Genomic DNA, 20,528 nt, shown 5'->3' with positions numbered 1-20,528 from the left:
TTTCAAAAAGTCTTTTGTTCCAAGGAATATCAGGATTGAATTGAACTAAGAGGGATGACACTTTTAAGGGATCAGCATATTTCTATTTCAATTTCTTTATACTGTGGGGAGGAAAAAATCAAACCAATTGGCCCAGTTTTGTGTGTAAAATTTGATTTCTGAAATTGTAGTACAGTAACCAAGACATTTACAGTGATGAACAAGATACTTTGGGTATCTTTAAATGGTATTTTTTGTGGTTGTTGTTATAGTTCGAAGTAGCTCTAGATCACACAAAACAGCATTTGAAGGTGGAACAAAAAAGGTATTCCTGGCTAAAGCAAAAGCCATGCAAATAGTTTGATCTGTTGTTAAGTGCCAGCTAGATGCACTGCATGAAGGAGAGAGAATTCTCTAGCAGCAGAGCACATTCTTGTCTCTGCCTTTGATATCAATTGTGGCAGTGGTTTACATTCAGAACTTTCCTTGGAAAATTACCTTGAGATTTTTAAAAATCAACTTTATTGAGGTATAGTTTTGGTGAAATAAACATTTCTGATGTTCTTCACCCATTCTTAAAGATCCAAGTTTCCCACTGCACTGTTTCACTTCATCCTAGAAAGATGATTCTTAGCATTCCTTGTGCAGAACTGCTGCAAACAGATTTACTTAATTTCTTTTATCTGAATATGGCTTTATTTCACACTGACTCTTGAAGGATATTTTTGGGGGTGTAGAATTTTGTTTGCAAATTTTTTTCCTTTTAGTCCTTTAGAGATGTTCCAGTCTTTTGGTCTTGATGCTTTCTGATGAGTAGTCTGTGATTAAACATTAATCCTCAGTAGGTGATTTGTCATTTTTTCTCTAGCTGCTTTCAAGTTTTCTCTTTATTTTTGGTTTTTAGCAGAGTGGCTATGAAGTTCCTAAGCATGGTTGTCTTTGAATCTGTCCTATTTGACATATTCTGAATTTCTTGAATTTGTAAATTTATGTCTTCACCAAATTTGGGAAATTTTAATCATTATTTCATCAAATATTTCCTTCCTCATTATTTCTCTTTCTCTCCTCCTGACAGTTCCATTCTTTCCATATCAGACACTTTCACATTGTTCAGAGATCCCTCAGGCTCTGTAATTTTTTTTCAATCTTTTCCCCCCTTTTCTTCTTCACACTGGATAATTTCTAGTATCTATTTTCAAATCACTGACTTCTTTTCATCATCTCCATTATGCAATGTAGCCTAGTCAATAAATTTTTTAAAAATATTTTTCAAAAAAAATAAATAAATAAAAATATTTTTCCGATAAAAATTTCTATGTTAAATATTTTTCCTCTCAAATAAGGAAAAGTCATTAATACTTCTTATTTCTATACTATGATGCCTCTATTTTTGTTTAATGTGAACATATTTTCATTTGTATCATTGAGCATTATTGTAATAGCTGTGTTTGGCTAATAGTCTAAGCATCGAGATCATCTCAGGTGTGGCTTCAGCTCTTGAAAATTGATCTCATTTTCCTGGTTCTTCATATATTAAGTAACAGTTTTGACTCATGAACATAACCTAAGTTTTCTTTTTCTTTTGAATTATTTCAAAAAATAGTTTATTTTTCTGAAGTTATTTGTTTAGAGAGAGTTCTATCTAATGGAATTTGTCTGTTGGGAGAACCTACAACATGCAGGAAAATATACATACATCCCTTAAATTACTATTTGAATTGCTATTTGAATGATTATTGAATTACTTTGGGACCATCTGTGATATCAAGCAATTGCATTCAATTCATAAGAAGAAAAATACAATGAAAGGACAAGGAGTGATTTATGAAAGAGTTTCTTTTAACTTTGCTTTTAATATTTTCAAGGCCTGTGGGTGTCCACTTGTGCTGTTTCTTCTTTATGCACTGTTTCCCGAAGGACACAGGCCCCATTGCCTAAACATGTTATAAAAACTGTATGCATAGTAAATGTTCTGGTTACATATTCTCTTATATGACTTTCGTAATTTTTGTAATTCAGATAGTTTGTAATTCAGATAGTCTTATAGATCCATCTCAGATTGCTATTAACCCCTTTCAGAAAATTTTCTTTAAACTTTTCCTAGTTGTATGGAGCAGTTTCTCAATGTATGGTCTGATAGAGAGGTATTAGAAGTACCTACTCGCTGGCAGAGTTGTGAATGGAACATCAACTTCTAACATTTCCAGTCTCATTTCCTAGATTCATCAGTCTTAAGAGATTGCAACAATGGAAGTCTTAGTTAACCATGATGCCTGACAAAGAAAATATGGACTAAATAGTAGTTTTTAAAAAGTGTCTTTCATAGCCAGTTCTTACCTGATTTTACTGAAACCGACTATGTAATTACAAAGGAACTAAGCCAAAAAAAAAAAAACCCCAGAAACAAACAAACAAAGGAACTAAGCCATACTATACAAACACAACTCAGTAAGAGAGGAAAGTATCTAGTGCCTTCCTTTAATACTATCCCCCTCCCACCATTTTGGAAATAGCCTTATGGAGCTGAGGGTCACCCCATGTGCCCTCTTAGAATTCTCAATTTTTCTCTTCCTTGCTTCAGCTGCTGTATTTTGTATGCCACAAATTCCTGGAGGGAAATATATGTTTTACTGACATGTTTCCTACTAGCTTCATGTTATATAAAAAAATGAAAATATAATTAAGGGTTCGTGTTCTACACGTGCTTTACTTTGTCATTACCTGGAAACAAGCTTTACTTTTGGAGTATGGATAATAATTTGACAATTATTTGGTCACATGCTTTAAATTTTAAAAAAATTGTAGCAATTTTTCTTATTTATTTTTTACAGTCCGTAACTGTAACAGTGACAAATTCCGACACAGCAAATGACACTATCAACATGTTACTAACAATGCTGGGAATAACCGTAAGTTGCCTACTATCTATTTTTAGTTTACGAACCAACTTTGACTTTTGAGTTTTGTGAGTGTGTGTGTGTGTGTGTGTGTGTGTGTAGGTGTTGTGCACCTCCCATCATAAGACAGCTGATTATTGTGGATAACATACTCATATTTTCCTTCCAACTTTAGAAATTGAAGGCAGTGAAGCTATAGTATTAGCTTATACATGAGTGCTATTCTTATATTCCCATTTGAAATTTTCTGCAAATTCAAAGTTATAGCCTAAAATTGGACTATAATTTTAGAGTGCTAATAACAATATGCAGTTTACTGTATATATTTTAAATACAGACAATAAAGATGTTTCTAAGTTTCTTTTTTATTGTTGTTTCTAAATTTCTAAATATTTCCTCCTCTATTGGACTCTTCTTTCTGTGTTTTCAATTCTGATACGTCTCCATCCCTATTGACCCTAGTTATCACACAAGGAAGGACTCAATCTGTTTAATGAATCCTAAATTACATGTTCTGTTGTACATTTTGACATAAAGACTACATGGCTACAAGCTACCTCCTTTTGATGCAGATCCTGAGGATGAAGCAGCTCATACCCTTTAGCAACTGGTAAAGACAAAGACAAGTTCTGAATAAGACCATGGATCTGGGGCTGATCTCTTTTTATGAAAGAGAAATATATTTGAGGATGAGGTTTTATAAGGGAAAAAAGAGGGACAGTGATAGATGGAGAGAACCAAAGGGAGCACTTGGAAAGCACAGCTTCTTATCCAAAATCCTCTGTAAATGTGATGTGACATAATCATAAGATGGTTTGTAAATTCTATCTGAGCCAATGGTATAATATAGGCCTTTAAAATTTCAGAGCAATGAGAATTTGGCAGAAGAAATCAATGATTTCTGTACAAACAACATTTAATAATACATCCAAGATAAAATTGAATTTATATGTACTGACTAAAGCACATCTTTACATACGTTTCTAACCTGTATGATATAGAAACCCTAAGTAAGAATTAAATCCTGGAAAAGAGAGTGAGTGGTTTGAGGGATGAAGGTGGGGAGATTGACTAATGATTTAACTCATTTTATTTCATGTTTGTGATTTTCTTTACTTAAAGCGATCAATGTCACTAGGCAAAGAATTTCTATTTTAATAAAGAACTGGGCTTATTTGGCTTTATGTAAACCTGATTTAAAGGATTCCAGCATGGCATTTCCAAACCCTACCCTACCTTATTAGCTCTTACTTCTTATTTGCAACACAATCTTGAGCAGATTTAGCTGTGTGTGTGTGTGTGTGTATCTGTGTCTGTGCCCATACCTATGACATTCCTTCATAAGGTGAAGGCCATGATTTTTAATCAGGAGTCAAGGGCACATGATAACTATTACCAATAATTCCATTTCAAACGTTTTTTTGCTTTCGTCTCCAGGAAGACTCTTTAAAATAGTTCAGCAATCTTTATAATTTAGAATTGTTTGTTTCAAACAATTGGGATTTTCAGTATTACTGGGCAATAATTGTGCTGGGAGTAATCATTTTCTGCATCTGACATGCTGCCTAGAGTCCTCATCCTTTCTCTCCCTAAAGTGGAGTTTGCCTGCCCCAAAGCCAGTGGCAGACTTCCGTCCACTATCTCCTCAATGTCTCTTGGGCATTTGTCTCCTTTGGCTCAGGGCTGCTGAGCTATTGATGCCTCTCAAGTTACTTTGCTCAGGATTAGTCATAGCAGAGTATATGGCTCTCTGGACAACATGCATCTCTGGGCAGGGACATTTGGAGACAAAGGCCAACGCTATCCAAGGAGTCTAGAGACAGCAGAAGAGAGGACTCTGAGATGAGACTTTTACTCCATAGTAAAGGGACACAAATCTCATTTCTTACACCATGGGCCACCCACAAAGTGAGGGGCTGGCTGTACTGTGGTTTCCCGGTCTTTATCAAAAATTGCAAGAATCTGGGACAGTCTATTGGAAGCTGTGAGGGGAACTAGTTAACAAGTACTATAGCTACCTCCATGGACCAAATACCATTTATCCTGGCCCCAATTCTTTCTTTTTGGAAACACAGATATGCTAAGGAAATGTGTTCTTCAAGTACTGTGAAAGATATGTTTTGACACCTAGTTCTTTTTGTTTCCAAGGGCTCTGAGAACGACTTCCAGCTGTGGGCGAGTTCTGGCAAGGAAAAACTTCCACTAATTGGTAAGTGTCAGGGAAAATCTAAGATGGGATTGATTAGGTTCAAAATTGTAACTCTAAGTTTCAAAGTAATGGTTGTTCTTTCTTAAGCTTCAAAATCCTTAAAAGTGAAAATCACATGCAATATTCACTCACATGTTTAATAAAGAATTACCAGGTACTGTTGCCCAGGCATTGATAACATCTCTTCATTCAGCAGCTATGATTTAGTGAGGGAGAGAAATGTAAATTTTTGTTTCTACTTCTTTTTACCTGACAAACAGAGCTGTCTTGAAAAAGTGTGATTATTTACTATTTACTTACTTATTTACTCATTAGGTATGAAAGCAAAATGGATTGGAATTTTTCCCATACATTTATTTTTCATATGTCAATTTTGAATTCTAGTTCCTAACTGCTAAGAAGCCTCTATTTGTGAGAATTCTCTAAAATCCAGTTATGTCTCTGAATCCAGGTACAGATATGTATTTAACACCCCTGCCCTGTGCCCAGTTTTCTCTGCACCATAAGGAAAATTAGATAATCACATTTAAACTCCTCTCATCTTCACTGATGAAATCGCCTGCACTTTGCTGTTTCTCAGGTTTTTTCCATCACTGTTCTTAAGGTTATTGATAAACAGATTGCACCTCTTCTAAAATAGTTATTAGCACAAGTTCTCTGAAAAAAAAAATCTTTGGATTAGCAAAATTGTTTAATGTTTCCAGTAATGGAAGGGTTTAAAAAAAAAGAAAAAGAAGACAGGATTGGTAGCAGGCCTTGAAGTATAGTAATGGATGGTAATGGTGACAATAATCTCTTCTAGAAATCTTAAAGCATTCCTTCTTACATGAAATTTTTTTATCCTTTTAATAAACCTGTGAAGCTATAACTCTTTTTCAAATAATCTGGAAATCTAAACAACCAATTTCCTTTTTTTAAAAAACAACCAATTTCTTTCTGCAAAATATACATTCCCAGTCTTAGACTATAGAGTCACAAAGCTCATCACTGAGAACAAAACCCCTCAGTACCACTTCCTGTTTTGAATTAATGTTGACATCTTTGTAAAAGTTGGACAGGGGCAGCCCTGGCGGCTCACGGTTCAGCGCTGCCTTCAGCCCAGGGTGTGATCCTGGAGAGCTGGGATCGACTCCCACGTTGGGCTCCCTGCATGGAGCCTGCTTCTCCCTCTGCCTGTGTCTCTGCCTCTTTCTCTCTCTCTGTTTCTCATGAATAAATAAATAAAATCTAAAAAAATAGTTGCTTAGCAGTAAAAAGGAAAAAAGTTAAATACTTATATATGTTTTAATAAAGTGCATTAATTTAGATAAAATGATGTAGATGGTAACTTTTGAGACTTTGAATAGCTTCACACACGAACGCAGCTCTAAGGAATCTGAAGAGCCTGTCGTTCATGATGATCCATTAGAGCATTCAAAAATGCATTTTTTAAAACATACTCTCAATTCTCAATTGTGGATTAACTCCTGGTTATCTTGGTTTGGTTGTATTGCTGTCATAGAAGCTTCTTTTTCCTTAATGGAGCGAAGTCCCTGTGATTCTTGTGAACATTGCATTCATGACGGATGAAAAGAACAGCAAAAGCTCCTTTAGGTACATTCAGTAATAAATCTGGAATGACAGAATGAGAATTTTCATTCTATTCTTAAAAAATGAAATCCATATCATTTCATAGGGTCTTTGAGAATTCTCTAGAGAGGAAAAACAATTTAAAGCATAAAAGAGCAAAACAAATCACTTGGCAGGCAATTCTGGATAGCTCTGGGTGTGGTTTTCTATTCTCTAACCATCGTTTTACAGTTTGCTTCTGGGTTTCCCACTCTGCACACCCTTCCTTCTGATCATTGCCTGGCAGGACACCCCATAGAGGGAGGGCAGCAGTGGAAGGGAACCATAAAGCATAAGGGCAACCCATCCCATTACTCTAGAGTAGCTCTGGCTGGAGAATTGACAAAAGGAAATGAACAAAAAATCTGTTCGACTGACATTCTGTTGGAGAGAATAGTGAAGATAGCAATTCTTTATATATATACTCCAAATATTTAAAAATTTATTAACCAAAAAATAAAAGTAAAAAATAAGAATATTAACCACCAATGCTTATTAATATATTCACTCTGATAAGTTTGTGTGTGGACAAGCATTTCAAAGAATTAGTGTAAGGCTCGACGGGGTCAAGTAATTTGCCTACGATGTATAGATGTAGTTAGTGTCAAGGCACAAACTAGAAAACCTTCAACATTCTCAGATAGTTACCCAGCAAAAGTCAGCATTGTTTATTGCACTCATGAATATATGTATTTCAAGCAAAGTAACATGCTTTCAATTGTTTTCTCTTCTTAAAATCTTTCCCTTGGGCACACGCTTTCTGTAAGGTGTTCCCACAAGGGTGCATATGATGCTCACTGAGGAGGCACAGCCTTCTTTATCTAGAAGTCCCAGAAAAATACCAACATATACAAATAGGGTGATGCTTACACTCAGGTTTGGTTTGATGACAAAAATACCAACATATACAAATTTTTTCTTGATGACAAGAATACCAACATATACAAATAGGGTGATGCTTACACTCAGGTAGTTTGATGACAGCCATCACCATCATCCTAAATATTCAGGTTTCTTTCCATACAGGACATGAACATCCCTATGGAATTAAAATGAGCCATCTTCCATCTACTAAAGCACTGCCAAAGGAAGCAGAGGACTCCATCTCTCCTTCCCCAACTCAGGAGGCCCTCCTTCTGGAGCAGAAGATCACAGAGATGCAAATCCATTTCATACTGAAGCCCAGGCACCCAGCCCAGAACAAGCAAGGGAGAGGTGAGCCGCTTGCTTTTCTTCAAGTGCCTTCCCTTGGCTCATGTCTCCATGCTTAAACACAATTCAGACACACAGTTTATTCTTTCTGGGTGAGCTTATTGTCATCAATGAGGAGGAACAGTATAGGAAAGAATGCAAAAACTACCCAAAATCAAGCTTAGAAAAATTCAAAAGTCTGACATCAAGACCCAACTCATTTCTATGAAGGTTGTTTCCTTGTTTTAAATCTTTTGGGAAGACCTTTAACTCCTGTCTTTCTCTATACCCTCAGAGCACTTTCAAGGCTGCCCTGAGCCATGCCTTGTGCTGAGTAGTATATCATATATTTAGTTTAACGAGTTGTAGGTAGCATCATTTATGTTAAAGTTGAGCAAACCGAAGCTTTAAAATGCTGAGCTTCATAAGTGGCAGGACCAGGATGCTTCTGGTGCAGTGCTGGCACCCACATGAGTGGAGGTGGTGATGCACTCACTACATCCCAGAAAAGCCAAGTGGCCGGGTGTTCAAGGTTATTTGGTGAAATGTTCCTCATGTGCTTATCCTTCGAAACCTTGGCTCATCTCTGGACTCTTCAAAAATCAGTTATTTAAGCAATGTTAAGGAATCTTCAAAGGAAAACATTCACAGCTGAGCACTAGAAACTTTGAACTCAGCTTTTCACTGCTGGTCACCTTTTCTTTGGAAAGCTCTTCCTTCATAGGGAATGTTGAGTAATTAAAAATCATCTCTGGAAACTGGTGCCTTCGTATATATATATAATATATATATGCATTCATAACCTCTATAAGTGCATTCATAACCTCTCATTGTTTTTTTCGCTTCTATGATTTCTTTCAAGCCTGGGACTTGTGTGTAGATGTATATTTACATATATGTTTGAGTGTGTGTGTGAGGAAGTAGGTTTCCACACTTCATTGTGGTTTAGGCTCCTTTCAGTAAATGTTAAACCTATTTAACCAAAAACATCATCTCTGGGTGGGTTAGTGGGATATGACAAGAAAACACAGCCACCACATAGCCAGCATGTAATGACAACATCCCAAGGACCCTGACTGCAGCAAGTCATCCTTGAAGATGGCCCAGAGCAGAGGAACATAGAAGTAGGGCTCAGGCAGATTGTGTCCTGAGAAGCAGATCCTTTGGATGGTAGAAACTTGAGCACTCAGAAACCAAAGAGGAAATCTGGGGCTGAGGGGAGACTGGCTGTGAAAGCAGAGGATTACCAAACTCAGCCTGATTTGCATACCAAATCCTTCTAGCTTTTAAAATCAGATCTGACACCTGAACCCACTGATCACTCCAGTAGAAAACACATCTACAGGTTCAGTGCCTCCTGATGCCTTGTAACTGGCAGTAACTGATGACACAGGGAGTACTCACCTTGAGTCTGATCGAGTCTCTAGGTTTAACCATCAGTCTGAAGGATATGACCAAGAACTTATCAATGCCATGAGGATGCTGTTAGCCAACATCAGGACGTGGAGAGTTCTACACAACAAATGACTCAGTTTCACTCTTCTAGCCACTACAACGAACACGCTGCAAAATGGCAATGGTGAAAATAATGCTAAGTGAATTAAAATACACTAATCTCCCTTCTTCCTTAGATTCAGGCCAGACCATGAAAAGCACTGCTTTCAGAGACTGGGCCTTTTGGCGGCGCTCTGGCACTTGCCAGAAAAACCAGTGCAGAGTTGCACCATCGGCAATACCACAACAGCTCTTTGGGGTTTCACTCACAAATATATGTGATAAGGACAACTTGCCCTTCCCAATACTGGTAGGTCTCAGTTTGGTCTTTTTTTTACCTTCCTGAGGAGAGGGACCTTGGAGAGGCAAAGTGTTCTCATGCAAACCTACCCTCAAATGGAGAAATCATTAGACAGTCCCTGGCTTTGGCTGAGAAGCTTTGCTAGTGTCATTTGATTTACCTACTGAAGAGTCATTTGGCCAATACAGCAGAACAACGTTTTGCCTATTCCACTTGTTTCCACCGAGACCCATGTAGGCCTGTTCAGATCAGTCAAAATGGACTCTGTGTGCATGAATCATCTTCACATTCTGCTGTTGTCTTCCTGAACTCACAGTAGTCTCAGGTCTCCTTCAACGGAGTCTACTTAATCTAACAACTGAAAACATCTTACCTAAGCATAAAGACTCATCCTGAGGCATATATGAATCTGCTAATTCTAAAAGAGGATGTTAAATGACAGCCACAGAGTTTGCCCTTGTTATCTCAAATCGGTGTACTGAATTGTCAGTGTGGAAATTTCCTGAGTACCCAGGACCTCTGCAACCCTACACTACATTTGGGAATGTTATCCTAGGTGTGAAGAAATTAACCACGTTAGTTCCATGCTTGCTACTACCCCGTCCTTGCATCACATCAATTTTAGGGGGTAGCTAGAACTATTATCCTCCATACTTTACAAATGAATTAGCTTTCAGTACAGTTCACATTTGCCCCAGGTCACACAAATGATCAGAAGCATAATAGGTTTCCGATCCCTTGGTCTATCAGACTCCAGCCCTTATTATCTTTCTACACTGCAGGGAGGGGACATGAAGATAGAGCAAAGGACAGTGAAAGACTCATGAAGGAAATGTAATCAGATAATAAGAAGAGAGCTTTTGAGCTTTTTTTTTTTTTTAAGGAAGAAGGGAAATAGAGATAGTTGGAATGGAGGATACAATCACTTAAAGAGGAATCAACAAATGGGAAATGAGTATGGCAAAAAGATTTCCATACTGGGGGAAGAGCATCTATGTAAGAGAATAAGGAGCCAAGACTGGTAAAGTAGGAGACAGGCGAGGATTCCACAAAGGCCTTGAAACACAGAAGTTTGATTTAAAAGGGCAAATTCAATGAAAAAGCTGATTAAAATAAGTGATTACAATGTTTCAGTGTATGACTGTACGGTGGATTTTTGGGTAGAAACTATAGAGAGACATTGACTAAAGAATCTAAATTGACTTTAGTCCTTCCAGCTCTAAAACCGTACACCATCCAATAGCCTAGCTCTTTCTAAAAGGAAGCAAGCTTCTGCTCTGGGCTTGGGATACAAAATGTATATGCTCTTCTTTTTTTCCTACAGGATATGCTTTCCGTGATCAATCGGAAAGGACCACTCCTGGAAGGCATCTTCAGAAAATCAGCCTGTATAAAATCCTGCAGAATCCTAAAAGAGAAACTAAATTCTGGGGACAGAGTTAACTGTTACAGCAAATCTGTTCATGTGGTAGCATGTGTTTTAAAGGTGGGGAAAGGTCTAGCTTTACCACACATGGGTAACTGAAGCTGTGATGGTGTCTTTCATTATGATTGCCCAGGAACCAACATAGGCATAACTGATTAAGAACTTGTCAAACTGGAAAACACTTCATGAAATCAAATTTAAGGAAGCTACTGTAGGAGTTAAAAGCCCCATACATTAGAAATACTTTCTGTTTTCACCACAAACAGCCTACCTGAGGACTCCATGCAAAATACTAATACTAATATGATACTATTAATACTAAGAAATTTCAAAATATACACTCACACATACATAATATTTACCAAAGCAAACATCCTGCTTTGGATGACATCCTCACCACGATCCTAATGAAGGCAGTTTCCAAAAGAAAAATCATACGAAAAATTTGAGAATAGGTAGGGAATTTCACAATAGTAAGCAAATGTTTACTTTATGAGGAATCCAAAAAGGCTCAGTGAGGTGACCAAATCATTCTTAACCATCATTGTCGCATTGTCTCCTGTTTCTTGATGCCTTTTACTTTATAAGTCATGGAGGAATGATTTTGCCATTTGTGTCTCCTTTCACCACATCCTAGGCATCCTTTAGTTAATATTTGTGATGTCTAGCCCACCATCCAAGGTTATAACGACATGTTAGCCAGCTCTTGCTACATGCCAGTTTTGATAAACCTAACTTTTGGAGTAGGTGCAACAGACAAAAGTAGATTGGAATTCTGAAAATTCAATAGATCAACTCAAGAACTATATTAATTTGGAAATTATACAGCTACATCACAGATATCCCATTCTATTGCTAAAATGGGAATGGAGAAAGAAGTGAGAACTAGAATAGAGAATTTAATCCATCTACCTTGGCACTTGCTATCAGCTCTCAACAAAACTAAGTTAAGGCAGTAATGATGACACTCTTACAATCAAGGTCCTATGTGGTCCTTCCTTGTCACATTTGGTCTTTTCTTGTCCCTCATTTTCGTTCAACTATATGAAAGATACCAATAGTCCCTGACCACTACTACACTGAGGTCCAGTAAAACACACCACTAAATATATATATAGGCATCAAGAGACAGGGGAAAGAATGATGATACATTAGGTACTCGAATAGCATGATAAGTGTTGCCCTCTTGAAGGTGCACACATGGAATTGATGTTTCTAGCAAGGTTTAATAGGGTCTTTTCTATTCCCGTGTTATAGGCACAGACTAGGAAGATGGTGACCACGTGTGCATAGAGTTCTTAGACATTCCTGAAGCTTTCCCTACTTAAAGTTGACTAATCTTTGTGGAGAATCAGACTCTGCAACCTTGGCCTGAATAGTATCATGCCAAACTATCTGGAGAATTGGCCTACACTAGAAATGAATACATCCTCAGGACCATCACGAGTTTGCCATTAGACTCTCTACTTTTGTATAGTTCAGGAAAGGAAGAATGATACAATTATGAGAGTAGCTTATGTAGTAGTTTGCAGAAAAGCACACAAAAGAGTAAGTGCTATATGATACAAGGGAGCTTTGTCCTCATTTACACTGAAGCCTAGGCTCTGCTTTGATGCTTTCATGTTTGTTGGAGATAATCCACACACCTGCTTTTGCACGTACAAGTCAATGGAGAATCAGAGCAGAGTTCCATGTGGGTCACAGTTTGGGTATCTATGACGGAAGTAAGACTGAACTGAAGTTTGCAACTAAGTGTTTTCTCTGTAATATTTCCAATATATATTTTGTATATGTGAGTGTGTCTGTGTGTATTTTTCTTTTATCCACATAAGGATTTTCTTGAAAATATTGAAGGCAGTTTACTTTCATCGGACCTCTATGAAAAATGGCTTCGTGTTCTTGACGAAGTGACAGAGAAGAAAAAAATAAATGCAGCCCAGAGGTAATGATGCAATAATTACTCTACTCTGGTCATGGCTCAGAAATACAGCCAATATACTATTAGGAATATATTGGTTTACTTCTTGCCACTTTGACCACTAAAATAACATTCAATGCCACATAGTTTCAATTCTTGTCACCCATGGAGGGCAGTTTCAGAATACAGACATGCCTTATGGCTATTATTGTACTTCTCCTGACCTTATTAACATTGACTCATTAGTCATTGTATAACTTCTGAATATATGAAACTGGTAGACAAAAGTCAGTGGCCAAAGAGATGCCAGTGCATCAACAGCCAGTGGCATAACCTAAAGTTTGTCAAACATTTAAACGGAGTGGGTTAGCTCAGAAATTGAATTCGGTAAAACATTTTTGTATACGTTCATGCCTGGAACTCTGCTACAGCAGGCTGTATACTAGATCTAGAAAGATGTTCTCTGCTCTCCATCTCTATACTTCCAGCTGCTAAGTGCAGTGACTTGCCTTATTTAAAAGTGCATCTTTCTGACTTCAGGCTTCTAGCCCAGCTGCCAAAAGTGAACGTTGTTCTCTTGCGATACCTTTTCGGAGTGCTCTACAACATTGAGCAACAATCCTCATCCAATCAGATGACAGCTTATGAATTATCAGTGTGTATAGCCCCAAGCCTTCTTTGTCCACCTAATTCCTGCAGGTTGGAATTGGAAGAGAACTTCAAAAAAAAGGTAGGGAGAGCTCTCATATGTGTCCCCTCGGGTTTATAATCCAGGCTTTGAATCTGAAATGTGTAGTAGTAAATTGGATGGATCAGTTCTGAAAAGTGCACATCTTCCTAGGCTTTCTTGGAATGGCAGGTTTGTTATGCTTCTCTGGTGGAATATGGGAAGGGGTCTTAACGTGGGAAACGCAGAGCAGTTGAGTCACTTCTTTCCCATCCAGGAGATTCAATACTAGACTGACTAAACAAAAGAGAGAGGAGTGATGTAATATGGTAGAAAAGACCTGGGCTCCAGAGTTTGACAAGCCAAGGTTCAAATCTCAGCCTGATCCTTGAGGGAGAGCTTGTAACCTTGCGCAAAGACATGGTTTCCTCATGACACAATGGTAACAACCCCCAGTTCCTGTGGTCGTTACTGGCACATCCTAGGTGGCTTGGGCACTAAGAGCACCCATGGCTCCAAACACATAGCTTTGCTCTGCAAGTTGTGGCTCATTTAGAAAAACACTTGACTACTCTTTTGCCTCCGCTACATCAGACAGAAACTAGTGAGATATTCCAAAACATCCTGATGAAGCCACACATACCTAATAAGATGACAGCTTCCCCAAGCTCATGCCAAGAGCCAGCATTATTCAAAGTAAGACATGAGAAGGGACTGCGGCTAGACAAACATGTTTTCTCCCCAGCCCTGTGAGTTTTTACTCAAAAACAAAACAAAAGAAAACTTCAAAAAAAATCCACAGGAATATCCACTTTCCAAAAAATATTTGTCCATATTTAAGAAATGGATATCATAGGATTTTGTCACTGCTTTATACATCTAAATCAGATATTTTCCTAAGTTACAACCCAATATTTTCTGGAAGCAAAATTTTAGAAAATAAGTAAACTTTTAGAAAGTGGGTTACTTTGAAAACTATCCTAGTTTTAAAGATGTAACCTTTGGTATCACAATGTTAGGTATTAAATTAGGCCACAAAGTAGGAGTTTAGCCCTCTGTCTAGTAGTATTTTAAAATCTGTACTCAAAGTACAATGGAAAGCATCACTCTATGTTATTTATTAGAGAACTTGGGTTTCTATTTATTTTTATCAACTCTGAATTTTTCATAGAAGTCTTTCACAGTTTTGGTTAGATCCAAGGTTTATAAACAAAATGTGACCTATAACTCTTCCATATGAAAAAGAGCACCCCACTGTGTTCTTTTTGCATTACAGGCTTCTCTCATACAGTTTTTGATCGAAAATTGCCTGAAGATATTTGGCGAAGACATCACTTCTCTCTTGGGAGAGAATTCAAAGAGTTGTCATAACAATGGGAAGGCTGCAGGTACTGTGGATAATTTAATAGGCTTTAGGGAGACACAGGCAGCAAGGTTGCCAGGGGTCATGGCAGATACTTAGCCCTGTTCTGGAGCCCAGAGCATGCCCAGGGCAATGATTCCCAGCTGCTCCTTCTTCTGAAGGCTGGCTAGCAGGTCAAGGGAGGTTTCACACTGTTGGAGACCCAGGAAAGCATAGAAACTTCAAGACGTTTTGGCAGTATTAGGAGATAGCATGGTATGATACAGTGTTTGGGGATATTTTTAAACACAATTTTAAATGGATCCCGCATCTATATTATATTTTATATGTGGGTAAGCATATAATGCATAATTATTTATTTCTACTTATAATATATAAATGTGCTCTGGTTGAAACCATAGCACGGGGCTTTAATTCCTGCTCCATTCTCTTTTTGATCAATGGCTCTTGAGGCACCACAGGATTCCAGTGCTCTTTAAAATGAGTTGAAAATAACCAGCATCATTGAGAGAAAAGGACTTGACTTGATGTCAAACAACCTCTCCAGAGTACAAACTCCAGTGCCCCCGTTTATCATCTACATGACCTTTGACCAATTACTCTAGCTCGGTATCACTTTATTCATGCCTAAAATGTGGATAAAAATAATGCCTAAATCTTAGAAGTGTTGTCAAGATTCAATAACATAAAGGATGTAAAAACGTTTCTAAAACACAATTAATAGAACTAGGAGAAGTTCCTCTGAGCCTAGTGCAAGTATTATTGGAGCCTAGCAAATCACAGCTCCCTGGCAACACCCCATTTTTTGTAAATTGGAGTTTAGATCCAGAACCTGGAGACACATATCATCAATCCCTCCATACTTTTGACATATCTTCGTTTTACGACATATACCTCATTGTGTTGAGGGAAGCTTTTGGATAATCCGTGTCATCAGGAATTAAGATGAGTCTAGTACCATGTCTGAGAATATGCTGGTGCAAGACAAGTGTTTGTTTTTCATGTCGTCAGTGACAGAAAATCAAACTGTTGAATCCAAGCCAGTGAGAGTGATAGTGATTTCCAGAAGAGCACAACTGCAGAATGCTACCAAGTCCCCATGTGGTCCATCCACCTACATGTCTACAGTTTAGTAAGGCACTGAAGACTGGAATCTCCATAATGACCCTTGACACTTCTTTTTCTGTTTTTCCAATGAATGAGGAATGAACCCCTTCCAAGACCCAGCTATTTCCATTTAAAGTTTTTTCTTTGGTCCCATATATTCATATTGAGGAATCTTCCACAAATTATCTCCCCTTTTCACTGCCTACCATATCCTATGAACTACTTTTTGAATTGTATTGTACTGTGTTGTGTTGTATACTTTTATATGGATAATAAAAATCATTCCATAGCTCAGTACGTTAGACAACCATTTCTTTGGTTACGATTCACATAACACTTCAGTGGAGACTCATCTGAGCAGTTCTGGTCTCAGACTGGATTTGAAACCAGAGGATTACTAATCTCAGCCTGATTTGCATACAAATCCTTCTGGCTTTTAAAATCATATCTGACAGCTGAACCCACTGATCACTCCAGTAGAAAAGAAACGTCTACAGGTTCAGTGTCTCCTGTTGCATTGCAAAGACAGTAACTGATGGCAGGAAATTCTGACCTTCAATCTGATCAAGTCCCAAGGTTTAACCATCAGTCTGAACGATAGGAGCAAGAACTCATCAATGCCATGAGGACCCTCTTAGCCACATTAGAACATGGAGAGTTTTACACAATAAATGACTCAGTTTCCCTCTTCTAGCCCCTACAATGAACATGCTGTATAATGGCAATGGTGAAAATAAGGCTAAGTGAATTAAAACACACTAATCTCCCTTCTTCCTTAGATTCAGACCGGAAGACGATGAAAAGCACTGCTTTCAGAGACTCGGCCGCTTGCCAGCTCATTGGCCCGTCCCAGAACAACCAGTGCACAGCTGTGCTGTCTGAAGAACCAGGAGAGCTCTTTGGAGTTTCCCTTACGGATATCTTTGATAAGGACATCTTGCCCTTACCCATACTGGTAGGTCTCAGTTTGGTCTTTTTTTTTTTTTTTTTACCTTCCTGAGGAGAAGGACCTCGGAGGGGCCAAGTGTTCTCATGCAAACCAACCCTCAAATGGATAAATCATTAGACAGTCCTTCGCTTTGGCTGAGAAGCTTTGCTAGTGTCATTTGATTTACCTACTGCAGAGTCATTTGGCCAATACAGCAGAACAACGTTTTGTCCCTTCCACTTGTTTCCACTGAGACCCATGTAGGCCTGTTCAGATCAGTCAAAATGGACTCTGTGTGCATGAATCATCTTCACATTCTGCTGTTGTCTTCCTGAACTCACAGTAGTCTCAGGTCTCCTTCAATGGAGTCTACTTAATCTAACAACTGAAAACATCTTACCTAAGCATAAAGACTCATCCTGAGGCATATAAGAATCTGCTAATTCTAAAAGAGGATGTTAAATGACAGCCACAGAGTTTGGCCTGTGTTATCTGAAATCGGTATACTGAATTGTCGGTATGGAAACTGCGGAGTACCCAGGACCTCTGCAACCCTGCACTAGATTTGGGAATGTTATCCAAGGTGTGAAGAAATTGACCACGTTAGTTCCATGCTTGCTACTACCCCAGTCCTTGCATCACATCAATTTTAGGGGGTAGCTAGAACTATCATCCTCCACACTTTACAAATGAATTTGAAAGCTTTCAGTACAGTTCACATTTGCCCCAGGTCACACAAATGATCAGAAGCATAATAGGTTTCCGATCCCTTGGTCTATCAGACTCTAGCCCTTATTATCTTTCTACACTGCAGGGAGAGGACATGAAGATAGAGCAAAGGACAGTGAAAGACTCATGAAGGAAATGTAATCAGTTAATAAGAAGAGAGCATTTGAGCTTTTTTTTTTTAAGGAAGAAGGGAAATAGAGATAGTTGCAATGGAGGATACAATCACTTAAAGAAGAATCAACAAATGGGAAATGAGTATGGCAAAAAGATTTCCATACTTGGGGAAGTGCATCTATGTAAGGGAATAAGGAATCAAGACTGATTCCAGAAGGAATCAGGCGAGGATTCCACAAGGCCTTGAAACACGGGAGTTCGATTTAAAAGGGTAAATTCAATGAGAAAAAAATCTGATTAAAATAAGTGATTACAATGTTTCAGCGTATGACTGTCAGGTGGATTTTGGGTAGAAACTATAGGGAGACATTGATTAAAGAATCTAAATTGACTTTAGTCCTTCCAGCTCTAACACCGTATACCATCACATCGCCTAGCTCTTTCAAAAAGGTAGCAAGCTTTTACTCTGGGCTTGGGATATGAAATGCCATATACTCTTCTTTTTTTCTCTCAGGATATGCTGTCCTTTATCAATGAGAAAGGACCACTCACGGAAGGCATATTCAGAAAACCAGGTAGTATAAAGGCATGCAGAATCCTAAGGAAGAAACTAAATTCTGGAGACAGAGTGAGGCATTACAGCAAATCTGTTCATGTGGTAGCATTTGTTTTAAAGGTCGGGAAAGTTCTAACTTTATCCGCACATGAGTAAGTCAAGCTGTGATTGGTGTCTTTCATTATGATTGCCCAAGGAGCGACATGGGCAGAACTGATTGAGAACTTCTCAATTCGGAAAACACTTCATGAATTCAAAATTTAAGGAATCTACTGTAGGAGTTAAAAGCCCAATACATTAGAAATACTTTCTGTTTTCACCACACACCACGCCCCTGAAGACTCCATGCAAAATACTAATACTAATATGATTACTAGTAATAATAAGAAATTTCAAAATATACACTGATACATACATAATGTTTACCAAAGCAAACATCCTGCTTTTGATGGCTTCTTCACCACACTCCTAATGAAGGCAGTTTCCAAAAGAAAAATCATATTAAACATTTGAAGATAGGTATGGAAGTTCACAATAGTAAGCAAATGTTTATTTTATGAGGAATCTAAAAAAGGCTCAGTGAGGCAACCAATCATTCTTAACTATCATTGTCGCATTGTCTCCTGTTTCTTAGTGCCTTTTACTTTATAAGTCATGGAGGAAGGATTTCGCCATTTGTGTCTCCTTTCACCACATCCTAGGCATCCTTTAGTTAATGTTTGAGATGTCTATCCCACCATCCAAGGTTATAACGACATGGTAACCAGCTCTAGATACATGCCTGTTTTGATAAATCTAACTTTTGGAGTAGGTGCAAGAGACAAAAGTACTTTTGTATTCTGAAAATTCAGTAGAAGGACTCAAGAACTAGATTAATTTGGAAATTATACAGCTACATCACAGATATCCCATTCTATTGCTAAAATGGGAATGGAGAAAGAAGTGAGAACTAGAACAAAGAATTTAATCCATCTAGCTTGGCACTTGCTAACAGCTCTGAACAAAACTACGTGAAGGCAGTAATGATGACACTCTTAGAATCAAGGTCATATGTGGTCCTTCCTTGCCACATTTGGTCTTTCCTTGTCCCCCATTACTGTTTAACTACACAAAAGATACCAATAGTCTCTGACCACTACTACACTGGGCTAGAGTAAAACACACAGCAAATATATATATAGGCTTCAAGACACAAGGAAAAGAATGATAATCCATTAGGTACTTGAATACCATGGTAAGTGTTGCCCTCTTGAAGGTGCACACATGGAATTGATGTTTCTAGCAAGACTTAGTAGGGTCTTTTCTATTCCCGTGTTATAGGCACAGGCTAGGAAGATGGTGACCACGTGTGCATAGAGTTCTTAGACATTTCTGAAGCTTTCCCTACCTAAAGTTGACTAATCTTTGTGGAGGAACAGAATCTGCAACCTTGGCCTGAATAGTATCATGTCAAACTATCTGGAGAATTGACCTACACTAGAAATGGATACATCCTACACTAGAAATGAATACATCATGAGTTTGCCATTAGATTCTCTACTTTTGTATAGTTCAGGAAAGGAAGAATGATGCAATTATGAGAGTAGCTTTTGTAGTAGTTTGCAGAAAAGCACACAAAAGAGCAAGTGCCCTATGATAGAAGGGAGCTTTGTCTTCCTTTCCACTGAAGGCTAAGCTCTGCTTTGATGCTTTCATTTTTGTCAGAGAAAAGCCACACACCTGCTTTTGCACGTGCAAGTCAATGGAGAGTCAGAGCTGAGCCCCATGTGGGTCACAGTTTGGGTATCTATGAAGGAAGTAGGAATCAACTGAAGTTTTCACCTAAGTGTTTTCTCTGTGATATTTCCAATATATATTTTGTATTAAATATACATATGTGTGTGTGTGTGTTTCTGTGTATATTTGTGTGTGTGTGTGTTTTTTTTTATCCACATAAGGATTTTCTTGAAAATATCGAAGGAAGTTTACTTTCATCGGACCTCTACGAAAAATGGCTTTGTGTTCTTGACGAAGTCACTGAGAAGGAAAAAATAAATGCAGC

General features: G+C 38.1%; 1 protein-coding gene across 1 annotated transcript in view; it reads left to right on the top strand.

The window, feature by feature from the left end:
* LOC140598720 (rho GTPase-activating protein 20-like) overlaps positions 1 to 16,960 on the top strand; it is a 55,896-nt gene extending 38,936 nt beyond the window's left edge. Inside the window, exons 11-18 of the mRNA XM_072757246.1 lie at positions 2,811 to 2,888; positions 5,025 to 5,085; positions 7,720 to 7,908; positions 9,516 to 9,688; positions 11,004 to 11,165; positions 12,938 to 13,047; positions 13,564 to 13,753; positions 16,940 to 16,960. Of these exons, the coding sequence (XP_072613347.1) occupies positions 2,811 to 2,888; positions 5,025 to 5,085; positions 7,720 to 7,908; positions 9,516 to 9,688; positions 11,004 to 11,165; positions 12,938 to 13,047; positions 13,564 to 13,753; positions 16,940 to 16,960 (984 nt within the window). The remainder of the gene's footprint in view (positions 1 to 2,810; positions 2,889 to 5,024; positions 5,086 to 7,719; positions 7,909 to 9,515; positions 9,689 to 11,003; positions 11,166 to 12,937; positions 13,048 to 13,563; positions 13,754 to 16,939) is intronic.
* Positions 16,961 to 20,528: the final 3,568 nt, after the last annotated feature.

This window comes from Vulpes vulpes, chromosome 4, assembly GCF_048418805.1.
Source record: "Vulpes vulpes isolate BD-2025 chromosome 4, VulVul3, whole genome shotgun sequence".
NCBI lineage: Eukaryota > Metazoa > Chordata > Mammalia > Carnivora > Canidae > Vulpes > Vulpes vulpes.
The sequence above is the reverse complement of the archived record's forward strand: the minus strand, read 5'-3'. Positions and strand labels throughout refer to the sequence as shown.